Source organism: Triticum aestivum, chromosome 4D (assembly GCF_018294505.1).
Source record: "Triticum aestivum cultivar Chinese Spring chromosome 4D, IWGSC CS RefSeq v2.1, whole genome shotgun sequence".
NCBI lineage: Eukaryota > Viridiplantae > Streptophyta > Magnoliopsida > Poales > Poaceae > Triticum > Triticum aestivum.
The window spans coordinates 223820184-223835437 of record NC_057805.1 but is presented as its reverse complement, the minus strand read 5'-3'; the positions used below and the strand labels follow the sequence as shown (position 1 = coordinate 223835437).

Below are 15254 nucleotides of genomic sequence, written 5' to 3'. Positions count from 1 at the left end.
GGAGCGCCGGGAGTCGCGGCCGGGGGACAGCCGGGCCGGGCGGGAAGAGAGTTGCTGCCGGAGATCATCCTCCCGCCGCTGGCCGTCGGGGAGGGCCGTGGAGGATCTCGACGGTCATCCGCGCGGCATTTGCGGCGGCCGGCGTTGTCGCCCCAGTCCCTGGTCATGGCTGGCTGGGGATGGGGGGGGCTCAAGGGGGCCGGTGGCGCCGGCGAGCAGAGAGCAACGAGGGGCGGCGGTGGGCGCGTCGAGGGAAGAAGCGGGAGGCGCGGGATTGGGGGCGGGTCGACGGGGAAACCCTAGCGGGATCCAGATGGGGTGCCGGACTAGGCCCAGGCCCACGGAGGGACGCGGCACAGCGGCCGCGGGGGGCAAGACCGGCCCAGGGGACTGGCCCACCGAGCGGTCCAACGCCCGCGCCCCACAATGCGGCCCAGCAGCCGAGGGACTCAGGATGGGCCCAGAGGCGAGGCCCACGGGACGGCCCATGACCAGCGTAGCCCGGTACAACAGCCCCGAGGCGACCAGGCGAGGTGCAAGGGTTTCCCCGAGCGCCGCCGCAGTGGTCGCCGGCGGGGCAGGACGGAGGCGGCGAGGCCAGGCCGGAGCGCGCCGGGATCCAGGAGGCGAGAGGGCGGATGCGCCGAAAGAGGAGATGAAGGGGCGGAAAGGTGAGAGCCGGCAAAGCACCGACGAGAGCGCCGTCGAAATTGCCGGAGGCGGGCCGGCCGGGGCCGAGGAAGACGAGGCCGGAGCAGCGGATCTCCAGGAGGACCTCGCGGTGTCGTGGTCGGCGCGGCCAGCCACGCCCCATCCACCACGACGCCTCCGGCGACGGGTCCCCGATCCCAAGGTGGGACCTTGCCGAGCCGCCGTCTGAGACGGGCCCGAAGGCCGGTGCCGGCGCCGGGTGGACTCGCGGGCGGCCGAACCCCCACCCTTGGGGGTAAGGCCACCGGCGGAGTCGGGCCGCGGCACGCGGGCAGGAGCCTTGGGCGGGACGCGGTCATGGCAAACCACGGGACGCCCCGCGGCGAGGTCGTCGGCCTCGGCGAGGTCTGCCCAGACCAGACGGGACGACGCGGCGGGGGGGGTCGACGGCGGGTCCCCGGCGGGAGGGAAGCGCGCGACGGAGGGGACGACGGTGCGGGCGGCGGCAGAGTCACCGGCTCGCCAGGCGCGTCGCCAGAGCCAACGGTCGCCATCATACACAAGCGCTCCTCCTCCACTGCCCGCCTTGCCACGCCTCACACGCGTGTCGTGTTTCGTGATCGAGCCAATCCGAGCCATGCTAGGACCTTTGAAACGTGTCTGCTCTACCTTAACTTTTTGTTCTTCTCCCTAGTGGGTCAGTTCAAGGCTTATATAAGAGGTCGCTCCTCTTCCACCAAACAGAATACACAACTCCCTCCCCTCGTTCCAAAACCTTGCGCCTCCTAGTCCTTGTATGGGTGCTCTGTGGCGGTTTGCTTTATCTATAAAGCGGGGTGAAAGCCTTTTTCGGTAAACCTTGCGCCTCCTACTGCTGCCTCTTGCGATCCTGTATGGGGGAGAGGCAATCAGGTTTTTGGGGAGCACTCTAGCATGACTGTTGGATCTTCATCATGGCTGACAACGACAACTTCTTCCCCGACGTCGACCACCTCCTCGGTGACATGACAAACTTCGCACCTGCATCTTCTTCCATAGCACCGCACATCTTCTTCTCTCTTCTGTTAGGGTTTGTGTCCGGTCTACTGCTTTTACCTATCGATGTGGATATGATGTTTGTCTGTTATGTACCCAATTGCATGACAATTACATCACTTTGCTACTTGATTCATTATCATCTCTATTATGATTATCATGTTTTATCTACCATCTTTCTAGATTAAACTTAATGGAAAATTGCTCAAATATTCAACAGTCCAAAAACCTGATATGTGTAGGCAATTTTCTCTAGTTGCTTTTGGTACGACTCTCAAGCCTCCTCTGTTTGAGGATGTGAACTATAAGACGTGGCGTGCGAGTTCTTTTGGTTGTGTCATGCTAAGGGCCAGTTCTGCCAGCAAATTTGAGTTTAAACCTGAAATTCACAATTGTCAAAGGTTCTAAGTGTGTGTGCAAGCAAAGCAACCTCGCAAGTCTCATACGACAGTTGAGTTGAGATATTTGGCACCATTAGAACTCATGCATTCATATCTTCGTGAGATCAATGGTGTGTTGACAAAGGGTGGAAAAAGATATTTCATGACTTTGATCGATGACTCTACTAGATAATGCATGATACATCTGCTGAAAACAAAAGATGAGGCTTCGCACTACTTTAAAATCTAAGCCGAAGCAGAGAATAAACTTGATCGAAAGATCAAGAGGCTTAGATCGGATCGTGGTGGAGAGTATTTTTTTCAACGAGTTCAATTTATTATGAGAGGAACATAGTATAATCCATGAGAGGACGCCTCCCTACTCGCCCCAGTCAAACGGGTTGCCGAACAAAAAAATCACACTAACTGATTTGGTTAACACCATGTTAGACACAGCGGTATTTTCCAATGCATGGTGGGGGGAGGCTTTGATGACTGCAAGTCATGTCCTAAACAGAGTTCCCACGATGAATAAAGAGATTACCCCATTTGAGGAATGCGAAAGGAAAAGGCTTGAACTCTCTTATTTACGAACTTGGGGTTGCTTGGCAAAAATCAACGTGCCAATTCCCAAGAGTCAACTTGACCAAAGCCATTGATTGTGTTTTTCTGGGCTATGCTTTCCATAGCATTGGCTGCATATTTCTAGTGGTCAAATCTGAGGTTCCCTAACATGAATGTTGGTACAATTATGGAGTCGAATGATGCGGGCTTCTTTGAGGATATTTTCCTATGAAAGATATGTGTAGCTCATCTAGTCAGAGGTTAGAGGCAACTCCTAAACCTTTTGTTCCATTGGAACATTCTAAGCGGAAACACACTGAGATTCCTAAGGAGGATGACAATGAAGCTCCTAGAAAGAGCAACAGACAAAGGACCACAAAGTCATTTGGTGAAGATTTCATTGTGTACCTCATGAATGACACTCCCACTTCTATTTCAAAAGCTTATGCATCTCTTGATGTTGAATAATGAAAAGAAGTTGTATGTAGCGAAAGGGATTCCGTCATGGCTAACAAGACATGGGAGGTCACTGATCGTCCTTATTGGTGTAAACCTGTAGGATGTAACTGGGTGCTTAAGAAAAAGCTTAGGCCTGATGGTACAATTGAAAAGTACAAGGCACGACTTATAGCCAAGGGTTAACCAAAAAAGAAGGTGAAGATTTCTTTGATACTTATGAGCATGTGGCCAAATTGACCACCATTCGAGTACTACTCTCATTGGCTGCCTCACACAATCTTCTCGTTCATCAAATGGACAAGACAGTTTTCCTAAATGGAGAGTTGGAAGAGGAAATATAGATGAAACAGCCTGATGGTTTGTAGTAGATGGTCATGAAGGAGAGGTGTGTAAGTTGGCGAAATCTTTGTATGGCTTGAAACAAGCACCTAAGCAATGACACGAGAAGTTTGAAAGACCTTGGTGCAAATGAAGCCGACAAACGTGTGTACTATCGCCATGGTGGGGGCGAGGGAGTTATGTTGTGTTTGTATGTTGATACTTATATTGGGACAAATTTCAAGGTCACTGAGGATATTTTCTATCTCATAACTTTGAGATGAAAGACCTGGAGTAGCTAATGTTACATTGAACATCAAGCTTTTGAGAGGTGATGATGGTGGGATCACTTTGTTACAGTCCCACTATGTGGAGAAGGTTCTGGCTCTCTTTGGATATTCAGATTGTAAACCTTCTGGAACACCTTAAGATTCAAGTGTGTTGATTCGAAAGAATGAAGGAGAAACAAAGGATCAATTGAGATATTCTCAAATCATCAGTTCGCTTATGTATCTAGCTAGCGCTATGAGGCCTGACATCTCGTTTGTTGTGAGCAACCTAAGCCGGTTTGTATCTAACCTGGGAGATGCTCATTGGCATGCTCAACAAAGGATAACGCGCCATCTGAAAGGTACTGTGAGTTATGGACTTCACTTGATGTGGCCGTTAGTGCAAGAGATAATCTTCAGAATGTGTTACAAGTTGGCTCTTTTAGCTTTGAGATTCCACCAACTGAACCGAAGAAAGATGAAGTTAAGCCAACCTTCAGAACTCCATGTGTTGACACATTATGGTAGGAAATATACCAGTCAATTTTTGATTCGGTTTGGCAACCTACTGTGAACATAGTGTATCATGTTACATAAGTCAAGTCTATTTCTTTTTGTCTAGTATACAAGTGACGTTGTCAAATAGTTTCCTAGGTGATCAAGGTGGCTGGATATTTAATTAGGTAAATCTAGATTAGTTTGAATAGGAGAGAGAGAGAGAGAGAGTCCGTACCAACTATGTTTGCTTGTGAGTCGGTTCCGATCGAATGTGGATGCCTATATAAAAGGCTAGCGACCGATCTAAGTCAGATTGGTTTGATCGTGACTTCAATAAAATTACAAAAGCGTCCCATGTCTGGAGACACCAAATATTGTCTTCGTTGCTAATCCATGGGGATTTTGTTGCAGCTGCGCGTGGAGCCGATCTAATCTACTCGATGCAAGTTTTTGATTTTACATTCTTGCATCTTTGCTAGATCGGAATTTCTTATTGCTGCTGCTAGTACCAGGAAAGATCGGACAGCGACTCGCGCAATTTATCATCTCGCTATTTTTGTGCCTCGTCATCACTGTATCGGGTACCCAAGGGTACTGGAGGGATATAACGATGCAAATTGGATATATGATCCTGATGACCTTAAAGCCACAAGTGGTTATGTGTTTACACTTGGTGGTGGTGGTGTTTCCAAGAAGTCTTGCAAGCAGTCCATCTTAACAAGACACAACCACGATTGAAGCAGAGTGGCTTCCTGAGCTTTTGATGGACTTGTCGGTAGTTGAAAAAAAAATACCGACTATCCTATTGAACTGTGATAATCCAACAGTGATCATCAAGGTAAACAGTTCTAAGGATAATAAGAAGTCATCAAGACATGTGAGAAGGAGACTGAAATCTATCAGATTTAAGGGAAACTCTGGAGTTATAGCATTGGACTATATAAACACATCGAAGAATCTGGCTGATCCCTTCACAAAGGGTTTATCACAAAATGTGATAGACAATGCATCAAGGGAGATGGGATTGAGACCCACTACATAAGTTACCCATGGTGATAACCCATTCTATGTGATCGGAGATCCCGTTAATTAGAATTGGCAAGACTACTGGGTAACTAAGAGGAGAATGTTTAATTTGTAAAGATCCACTCCGTTATGATGCAATTCCCTCCTAATCTACAAGGTAGGTTGATATTTATCTTAATGTGTTTTGAGTGGCTTGGGTAGGCAAAGATGTTGTCCTACAGAACATCTTGGAAGGACAGATCTATATGAGTCAAGACTGTTAAACTTGCACTCTGTGATAGTTGGGTGCTCTCTAGTAAACTCATGAAAAGGTCCATGGAGTATGATATATACGCTCCTACCCGCGGGAAAGCTTTTCAGCGGTCCAGTATCGGTCAAGGCTTTACGTAAAACTTTTTTGCACAAAACTTGCAGTTCAAGGTCCACTGTCCAAGTTGTGAATGGGTGTAGTGTGGAGTTCTAGGTGGAAGTTCAACTTAACTGTTTCCAACTAAATACCGGTATATAAACAATGGTTTGGAACCATAGGCAAATTCTATGTGCCTCTGGGATCTGGTGGGATCTGGTGGGGGATTGTTGGAATTATTGGGCTTTAGCCCATTTATTTTATCCAATAACTCCTAGGAAAATCCCATAGGCCCATATGACCCATTCATGCATGACAAGGGGTGTGGAAAGTTTAGTCCCACCACGCAAGTGAAGGGTGTGGGAGACCAACTTATAAGGTGAGTTGTTCCACACACCACTAAGAGCTTGAGAATAGAGCACATACACGCGCGCTCCGCCTCGCCGCGCCATGCCTCACCTCACACGCGATCGTGTTTCGTGATCAAGCCGAGCCGCACTAGGATCTATGCAACGTGTGCTTGTTAATTTTTGCCACGCAAGAAAAGGTTGAAACTTTTTGCCTCCAGTGGGAGACGAATCTCAACAGCCGCACGGACCGTTTCTCTTCCTCTCCCTAGTGGATCAATTTGAGGCTTATATAAGAGGTCGCTCTTCTTCCACCAAACAGAATACACAACTCCCTCACCTCATCCAGAACCTTGTGCCACCTACTGCTTTTCCATCTCACTTCTCCGCGTGCACCGAGACGTGAGACAGCAGGCCTCTGAAGCCCTGCCTGTTGCAATCCTGTACGGGAGAGAGGCAATCAGGTTTTTGGTGAGCGCTCTAGCGCGACTGCTAGATCTTCCTCCATCGTGGCTAACAACGAAGACTTCTTTTCCTACATTGACCACCTCCTCAGCGAAATGACGAACAGCACACCTACATCTTCTTCCACCACACCGTATGTCTTCTTCTCTCTTTTGTTAGGGTTTGCGTCCGGTTTACGTCTTTTATCTATCAGTGTGGATATGATGTTCGTCTGTTATGCACCCAATTGCATGACTACTTACATCACTTTGCTACTTGTTTCGATTATCATCTCTATGATGGTTATCATGTTTTATCTATCATCTTTCTGGATTAAACTTAATGGAAAAATGCTCAAATATTCACAACACTCATCACTCCACCATAATGGGCATTGGCTACTTGGGCCGTTGGGCCTCTTCTAGAGTTGGGTTCCTTTGCTGATTGCCTTCTGTGTTGACTTTACCTTTTAATTTCCTTTTCTCCATTGACTTGTTGACCATGACAATTTCCTTGGATTTTTGTTGACTCCCTTAGACCTTGTTTACTGTCTTGGACTCTGTTGACCGCCTTGGACTTTTCGTTGACCACCTCAGACTTTCATTGGCCGTCCATGCAGTAGGTAGGTCCTCTGGGTATGATTATTTATTCCCAGTTTCCCACAACAGTAAATACAACAGAATAAGATAAAAGCACATAGTTTCAGATGCACTATTTCATATTTCTGCTTCCAAAATTAATGTGTCAGAGGTACTAACATCTGAAACTAAAACTCATCTGTTGCAATATAAAAGTTTCAATACTCACCTCATTTACTTGAGCACAATTGCTGACACATTTTGCTCTACTTGCAAATTGAAGAGTTCCTCTAGTTTCCTCAATATGAATCTGTAGTTATTTTTTTAGAAGATGTGATAGCAATGGTGGTAAGTGCATGAGGGTTTAAAACCATATAATTTACTTGGATGTAACAATGTAAACATAACACACCTCTTCAGGTGCAGCCGTGCAAATGATTGATGTCTTTGCATTGCCTCCAAGTGCAGACTGGAGGATGCGAGTCAACTTACTATCACGATAAGGGATGTGCCCTCTGCATCAAAATAATTAACCACTTTAGTGCATCAACCAATCCTGGATCTTAGGAGACTTTTCACATAATTCAATAAGTAGGCCCAAGGAGTTCCCAATAGATTTTTCTTCCCTTGCATAAGGTAACCTTTTTATTAGGGATGAGCCCATGATTTTATAGGTTAAGACTACAACATCTGTGGTGCCATAATCATTGGGCCTACCAAATTAGCCAAATAGACAATAACAGGGTGATTCCATGATTGAATAAAATAAAATAATTTGGTTGTAGACTCAGATATTTCTTTCGCTCGAGTAAGTGTCTTTCTTTTCATTTGGTATGTTACCATGACTTGGAACACTTGAAAGGATGGAAAGGGAAGCTCAAATAACTTCTGGGTGCCACATTCTTGGATAATATATTAGCTATTATAACCTAGTGATAGAATAAATGGTGATAAAGTATGAATAAAACTCATGTTTAATTTTCCATTAAAATTGGTGCTTGCAATTTGTTATCCATGTTCTAAACTAAATGAATAGCACTGCAAGCTGTTTATGATTGTTGGGCACTTGGGATAACTAACATATAATAATCAGAGCTATCGCATGCACCTATATTTTTGTTAGATTACTGTCATCTCGTGCTATATGTCAAAGCTTGGTACAGTTTAGTTAGAGAAAGTTAGAGATTATTAAGTCAGGGTAATGCTCCATAGAAATACCTTTGCTTTCCATTCTCACTCAACTTATTGATGACATTACCGAGAATCATCAAGCTCTTATTAATATGCTTCCCTTCCTTAAGCCGCACACCATCAGCTCCTGTCTTGGGGATTCTTTCTGACCCAGCTAAATCGACCAAGTTCTACATGTAAAAAAGCAGTGTCAATCAAAGCATTCTTTTTCTTGACACATTTACTTTATTTTGTAAGAGGGGGAGTCAAAAGCAGATACCAAAATAGAAACACGGATTGCATCTCCAGAGTTCGTCTGGTGCTTAGCACTGCTTTCAATTACCTGAAACCAGCAGAACAACACAATTGAGTATTTTAGTTACCATGCCCATTCTATGTAAATGGACTGAAACCAGCTACAATCACTTTTGGCTTTTCAATGTACCATCCGAAAAATAGTATGGGACCTGCTGCTCCGGACATTCATGTTTGTTTCTCCGAAATGTCTATTTGCTGAGAAAAATGGAAGCTTATGAATTGGTGAAAATGAAAATATACATTTGAACAAGTACGACGATAAATGGACAGAAATGGAACCTTCTCCAAGCTCAAGGAGTTGTAGCACTTGTTCAGCATTGTTAACAATTTCTTCCCGCAGACCGGACACATATACACCACGCTGTAGAAACAACACAAATCCTTACACAGTGTAACAGCAAGTAGAAGAAAGTTACTATAACCATTCCTAGCATTTACCTCGAGGCTCTCATGAATTGGCAGCTTCTCGCTCCCAAGTGTCAGGAGGTCATTGATCTCCTCATTATAAATCTCCATGTACGAGACCCTGATCAGGAACACCCTGTCTGCGGCCTGTCCCAAAACAAGAATCAAACTGACAGCGCGTTTGGCAATATTTGGGAAGGGGATTGGGAGTTTAGTGTAGGGAGTTGTGTTGAGATTAGACATGTGATGAGTTGTTTTATTCCCTTGTTTGGTTCATGTGAATTGACGAGGGACTTGACCAGGGAAGTGAACATAAGTCGACAGGGAAGAGCTGCATGGAGAATGCCACCTCCGTTGCCTCGTCTCAGTCGTCTCCGACCACAGTCCCCTACTGCTCGATTGCTCGCCGGTGCCGCCGGCGCATCGCCGCTTCCACTTCGAGGACTTCTGGACGCGCATGGACGGGTTTCCCGACACTGTTGTCGGGCCCATGGGACTGGGGGTATCCAGGCCCGTCTGCCGGCGGCCCAAGGCACGGCACCTGGCGTGGGCCCAGCACGGCCCATCTTCAAGACTTCACGAGCAGGATCCTCGCGAGGGCCCCCGCCTCGCGAGGTGGGCATCAGCAAGCATCGTCAAGAGCTCCCCGAGGTCCTCGCGCTGGGCGGTCTACTGAAGCTGCCTCCCGAGGTCCCTCGCGGGGCGGATATGTCTAGGCTCACCAAGCCCCGCCTCGCGCTGCACGAGGGTGACGCGAGCAACGACGAGCGGAGCCAGGAGGGCGCCAGCGGGCGCAGATAAGGATGTTTTCCTCCTTCGTGCTAAGGGAGCAAGGACAGCGCGTCGGTTCCCAAAGCAATCCCCTGAGGTTGCCATTTTGGTGCAAAAAGACCAGGACAGCGGGCGCGCCAGGACGGAGGTCATTGTCGAGCCCACCAGCGCATCATGGACAGAAGCTTTTGCAGGCGAAGACAGCCTTTAGTCAGGATAAGTTGTACTGTTGTTCCCCTTCGAATTTGGCCGTTGTGGCAACCCTTCCCACCTAATATTTTTGGGGGAAGAGGACCGGGGCCAGTATAAAGATAGGCTAGACGCCGCCGTAGGAGAGGGGTCAAACCCTTGGGATCCAGAGCCTCCAGAGGCAGTTCATCCTCTTTGCACTCTCATACTCATCCTCCCCCGTAATCCACACAAAGCAAGAGTAGGGTCTTACACCGCAAGGTGGCCCGAACCTGGGTAAATTGCCATGTCGTGTCCTTTCCCCTCGCTCGAGCATGCCAGAGCATCGCCGTGAGGCAGTGGGCAGCGAGCTAGAGCTTAGTGGAGATCTGTGAGCACACCCCAGAGTTTGAACCTTTTCTTGGGTCCTGGAAGCCCCGATTCTGACATTTGGCGCGCCAGGTAGGGGTGTGCCAAAGTTCCTCCGCTTCGCTCTGTTCCCGCTCCACCGTCCCCATGGCCGACGCTCGTCGTGTTCGTGCCAAGCGCCACGCAGCTCGCGTCACCCAGACGGAGCCTGCGGGCCGCGGCCGCCGCCACTCCACCTCGGCCGCCGCCAACGCCGGCACCGACCCTACCGCTCACGAGCAGCAGGACTCCTCCCTGCCCTCCTCCGTGCAGCACGATGGCCGCACTGCTACGCCTTCGCTCACCCCTGCTACGGCTTCGTCCTCCCATGCTCGCTGCGGGCCGGCGAACACGCAAGCCGCGCTGCTCATGGCGCGCGAGCTGCTGCGCTACCGCCCTGCCAACGAAGGCTACGACGCCTAGCTTGGAAAGTAGATTTCGTGCTCTTTCCCACCCAATTGGATTCACCTTCAAATTCGTCCGGAGCGTTGAGATATTGACGAAACAATCTGACATTGCAGCAGAATCCGAGTCAAACTACAAGTCCAAAGGTGTTGCATCACCTCCACTTGGGCCCATGGGCCTTGTACGACTTAGGGTTAGTTTTAGGCTGCCTTGGGACGTCCTCCCGCCTCCTTGGCCGCCACCCCTTGCTCCTATATAAGTAGATCAATCTAGTAGCTTTTTGCTTGGGTTTTGTTTAGATTAAAGTTCGCCATAGTTGCAACTTCGCGTACTTCATTTGTGTTCAACGACCAGACCAAGACGTCACAGAACCCCACTTTCATCAATAAAGCTTTTCTCTTATATTCGCAATATCCAGATTGCAATCTCAGTTTCTTGCTTGTTCTTCGTTTGCTCGCAGGAAATAGACCTAACTCGCGCATTTGACTCGATCAGCTGGTCCTCTTCGATGTCCTGCGCCAATATGGTTTTGGTGCCAGATTCCTGGGTTGGCTAGCAATCTTGCTCTCCTTGGCCAGCACCAAGGTGATCATGAACGGCGAACCGGGCCCGCCCGTTTGGCACCGTCAAGGACTACGGCAAGGTGACCCCATGTCACCCTAGCTCTTCGTTCTCGCGGTGGACACGCTAGGCCGTCTGCTCCGTCGCGCCACCGAGCTGGGCATCATGCAGCAGCTACACCCCTGGCGTTCGATCCCTTCCGTCTCGTTGTACGCGGACGATGTGGTCCTGTTCTGCCACCCCACGCCGAGCGACATATCCGCTGTCAGGAGCGTCCTGCAGCTCTTTGGGCGCGCCTCAGGCCTTCACGTAAACTTTTCGAAGAGCTCCGCCACCCTGATTCGAGGCGACACGGTGGGCGTCGCGCTAGCCCTCGACCTGCTGGGTTGCCCCGTTGTAGAGATGTCGATCACCTACCTGGGCATCCCGCTCACGTTGCGGCGGCCCACTGCTGCCCAGCTTCAGTCTATCGTTGACAAGGCCGCCGGCATGTTTCCCTGCTGGAAGGCGCATCTCATGAACAAGGCTAGCCGCCTCGTGTTTGTCAAGGCAGTCCCGGCGGCGATCCCTATCCATCAACTGCTCGTGCTGCCCCCCCCCCCAAAGAAGACCCTGAAGGCACTTGAGAAGATTCAGAGAGGCTTCCTCTGGGCTGGGCGTGTGGAGGCTAACGGTGGCAATTGCCACGTCAACTGGCAGCGCGTCTCCAGGCTGATCTCTCTTGGCGGTCTCGACGTTCGCGATCTAGCGCGCACAGGCCTTGCGCTCCGCACACGGTGGTTATGGTTCAGCCGCACGGACCAAGGCAGGGCCTAGGCTGGTCTGGACCTGTAGTTCAGCGACGAGGAGCGTGCGTTCTTCTTCGCCTCTACCACCATCTCGGTTGGGAACGGAATGCGGGCCCTTTTCTGGGAGGATCGGTGGATCGATGGGCGCTCCGTCCGCGAGATCGCGCTGCCTGTACACGTGCATCCCCAAACGCCGCCATAAGCTCCGAACCGTGGCGGACGGCCTCCTCACCAATCGGTGGGCGCAAGACATCCAGGGCTCCGTGGGAATCCAGGAAATCGGACAGTACCTGCAGCTATGGCACAGGATCGAGCACACTACTCTCTCCACCGAGCCGGGCCGCCTAACCTGGAAGTGGGGCGCGAACGGCATCTACTCCGCCAGATCAGCCTACCTTGCCACATTCCACGGCTCCAACTCTTGAGACGCATGGAAGCTCACCTGGAAGTGCTGGGCGCCCCCGCGTGTCAGGTTCTTCCACTGGCTCGCACATCTGGATCGTTGCTGGACAGCGGACCGCCTCGCCCGCCGCGACTTGCCACACCCCGTGCGCTGACCACTTTGTGACCAGGCGCCAGAGACCATGAACCACCTCCTCCTCGCATGCCCCTTCGCCCGGCAGACTTGGCACGAGACGCTGAGTTGGCTTAGGATCCCATGCCCCCCACCCGCTCACGAGCCATCGCTCAACAATTGGTGGCAATCCACAAGTCACCTCGCCCCCAAGCCCATGCGCAAAGGCCTCGCATCCGCGGTCCTGCTCGTCCCCCGCAATGACTGCGTTTTCAACCAAGGCCGCCATTCGTTGCTGAACTGCTCGCGAAGATCAAGGAGGAGGCCGCCCTTTGGGCCGCCGCTGGCGCGTTAGGACTTAGAGCTATCTCAAGTCCCATGCCTATTCCTTCATAAATTCCCAATCCCCATAACCAAACGATAGATTTGAAGTCTCGTACCCCTTTAATTCTCATTCCTTGACTCTAATTACTCCCAACCAAACACGCTGTGAGGACTCGACCAAATAAAAATCTTGTGCCCAAGTGGCCTGCCTCGGAAGTCTGAACACCTGATAAGGCACGGTCACCTTTGTGAATTTTTTCTACTAAAGCCTACTCCACCTCATGTGCTAAACCTTGACATGTACTTGTAGCACAACCGGTCTTGGTGTTTGAGTGTTTTTCCATGATGTCAACATACATAGTAAGGTGGGGAATTCAGACAACTGGCGCTCAAAAAGGAAATTGATCTCGTCGAGTAAGCAATTACCTCGGCCGCCGTGTCAAAGATGTCGCGAACAGCGAGCGGGATGATCCCAGGGTCGGCACCGGAGCCGTTCATGGTAAACGTCTTGCCACTGCTGGTCTGGCCGTAGGCGAAGGCAGTGCCGTTGAAGCCATCTACGGCAGCACGGATGAGGGAGCGGACGAGCAGGCCGTAGATCCGCGCGTTGGTCACAGACTCGTTGAACACGTGGTCTTCGTGTGTGCAAGGAACCGACCAGCAAAAAAGGAGAGAGCGCACGAGTTAGAAATGGAGGGACAGAAGGTGGGAGGAGAGTGAGATAGAGGAAGGATCCTGGTACCGAAGACGAAGGAGGTGCCGGGGACGGGGACGGCGCGGTGGAGGAGGGAGATTCCGGAGTCGTCGATGCGCCACTCGCGGTTCCCGACAGCACCGCCGCCCGAGAAGGAGGACGAGTCGGCGTCGGCGTCGACCGAAGGCTTGGGCGGGCGGAAGCGGACGGCGACGGAGATCTTCTCCATGAGCGGATGGACGGCGAGTCGGCCACTGCAATGGTTGGGGCAGAGAAGAGCGGATTTGAAATTTCGGCCTGAGGAGAGTTGTTTTCTTTCTTTTGAAAATGAAATGCGGCCTCAGGAGAAGTTGGAGCCAAGCCAGCCCCGGCGGGGTGGGGCACGCGACAAGTGCGACACTTGTGGGCTGAAGTAGGTTGACAAAAAAAATAGGTTGGACCACACGTCTTTCTAGCCATCCATTATGACACGTTAACTTTTTTTGTTTGGGGTTACTATTTGATATTTCATACCGAATGATGTGTCTGCTGTTTGATTAAATAGCACCAATCTTGACCCTAGCATAGGTCCACGTCAACTTCCCATCTCGTTTGGGGTTTGCGCGACCGAAACGAACACTCGAGACTCCTCCTTATCCTCCATCTCTCCCCTACCGCACCCCACTCTCTCCAGGAGAGATCCTGTTGGCACACCTAGCTCTCATGGCCGTCGTCGTGATGCAGCTCCACCACACGTTAGCTCTCTCCCATGGCCACCGTCGGATGCAGCTCCACCGTGCCATCCCTAACGACACCCACGCCAGCACAGGCCCCGCGGCGATGGCCCTCGACTCTGTCGCCAAGGCACCTCCGTCTGCGCGTCAATGGTGGAGGACGAGGTCCACGGGCACAACGCCGTCGTCGCTTTTTTGGCGTCCTCTGCCATGCCGCAGCAGCAGAAGGACAAGGTGGCGCATGAGTTGCCCCGTGCGACGGTGTCTAGCATCATGGCGCCCCTAACCAAGTGGATGCGCGAGCGAGCGGCGGAAGCTCCGCCAAATCTACTCGCGACGAGCACGACGACCTCGCCGTGTTCCAGCTCTCGCTCCACCGTGGCCTACCCAAGCCCACCACCAAGTCACACCTGCTCCTGCTCCGGCACCCCGTCGTCGTCCACTCGGTCGCCTCCATCTGCATCACCTCCGATGACCACGCCGACTCCGGCTCCTAAGTCGCGGTCGACTTCACCCGGGTTGGCTGGCCGGAGCAGGCCCGCATGGTTATGAGCTCGACCTTCCTATACCTGCGGACCGGGACCTGCCACGCCCGTCTGACCCTTCTCCGGTACCCGACGAGCTCGAGAAAGACGAGGACGTCCACCCGTCCACTAGCTGTCCCCTGTCCCCACATAAGGTCGATCCATCTGCGTTTCCCATTTTCCCCCAGTTCCCACAGGTTGTGTTTGCTTTCTCCGCCTACGACACAACATATAATTGAAACATATCTCTCGTAGTTGGCCTACACGTGATTGAGTTTGTATTGTGTTTGTATCTGCCATGTATATGGCCAAGGGAACCAAACAGACCGGTTGATAGGAAGGTCGACCACACCCCACAGTACATGAGTTAAACCATTGGAATTGGGGGCTCCTGCTCCGAACAACTAAGGCGACTAAGAACCATCCAGGCAGGTCACAGGGTCCAAATACCATACAGGCATCTGAAAGCATGACATCCGATCAAGGGCACACGATGGCAAGAGGTAGTGGCACCACCCGACAACCACCAGGCATGAACGAAACAACCCGGCAGGATGCGACAAACATGCATTCCGA

The 15254-nt window shown here is 51.1% G+C and overlaps 1 protein-coding gene across 1 annotated transcript in view; it reads right to left on the bottom strand.

Moving 5' to 3' along the window:
• LOC123097347 (kinesin-like protein KIN-7L) overlaps nt 1-13820 on the bottom strand; it is a 31104-nt gene extending 17284 nt beyond the window's left edge. Inside the window, exons 1-9 of the mRNA XM_044519069.1 lie at nt 13490-13820; nt 13174-13382; nt 8842-8955; nt 8683-8764; nt 8531-8598; nt 8366-8428; nt 8134-8276; nt 7328-7430; nt 7145-7225 (exon numbers count right to left, since the gene is read on the bottom strand). Of these exons, the coding sequence (XP_044375004.1) occupies nt 7145-7225; nt 7328-7430; nt 8134-8276; nt 8366-8428; nt 8531-8598; nt 8683-8764; nt 8842-8955; nt 13174-13382; nt 13490-13670 (1044 nt within the window). The 5' untranslated portion in view covers nt 13671-13820. The remainder of the gene's footprint in view (nt 1-7144; nt 7226-7327; nt 7431-8133; nt 8277-8365; nt 8429-8530; nt 8599-8682; nt 8765-8841; nt 8956-13173; nt 13383-13489) is intronic.
• Between the last annotated feature and the right edge of the window lie 1434 nt (nt 13821-15254).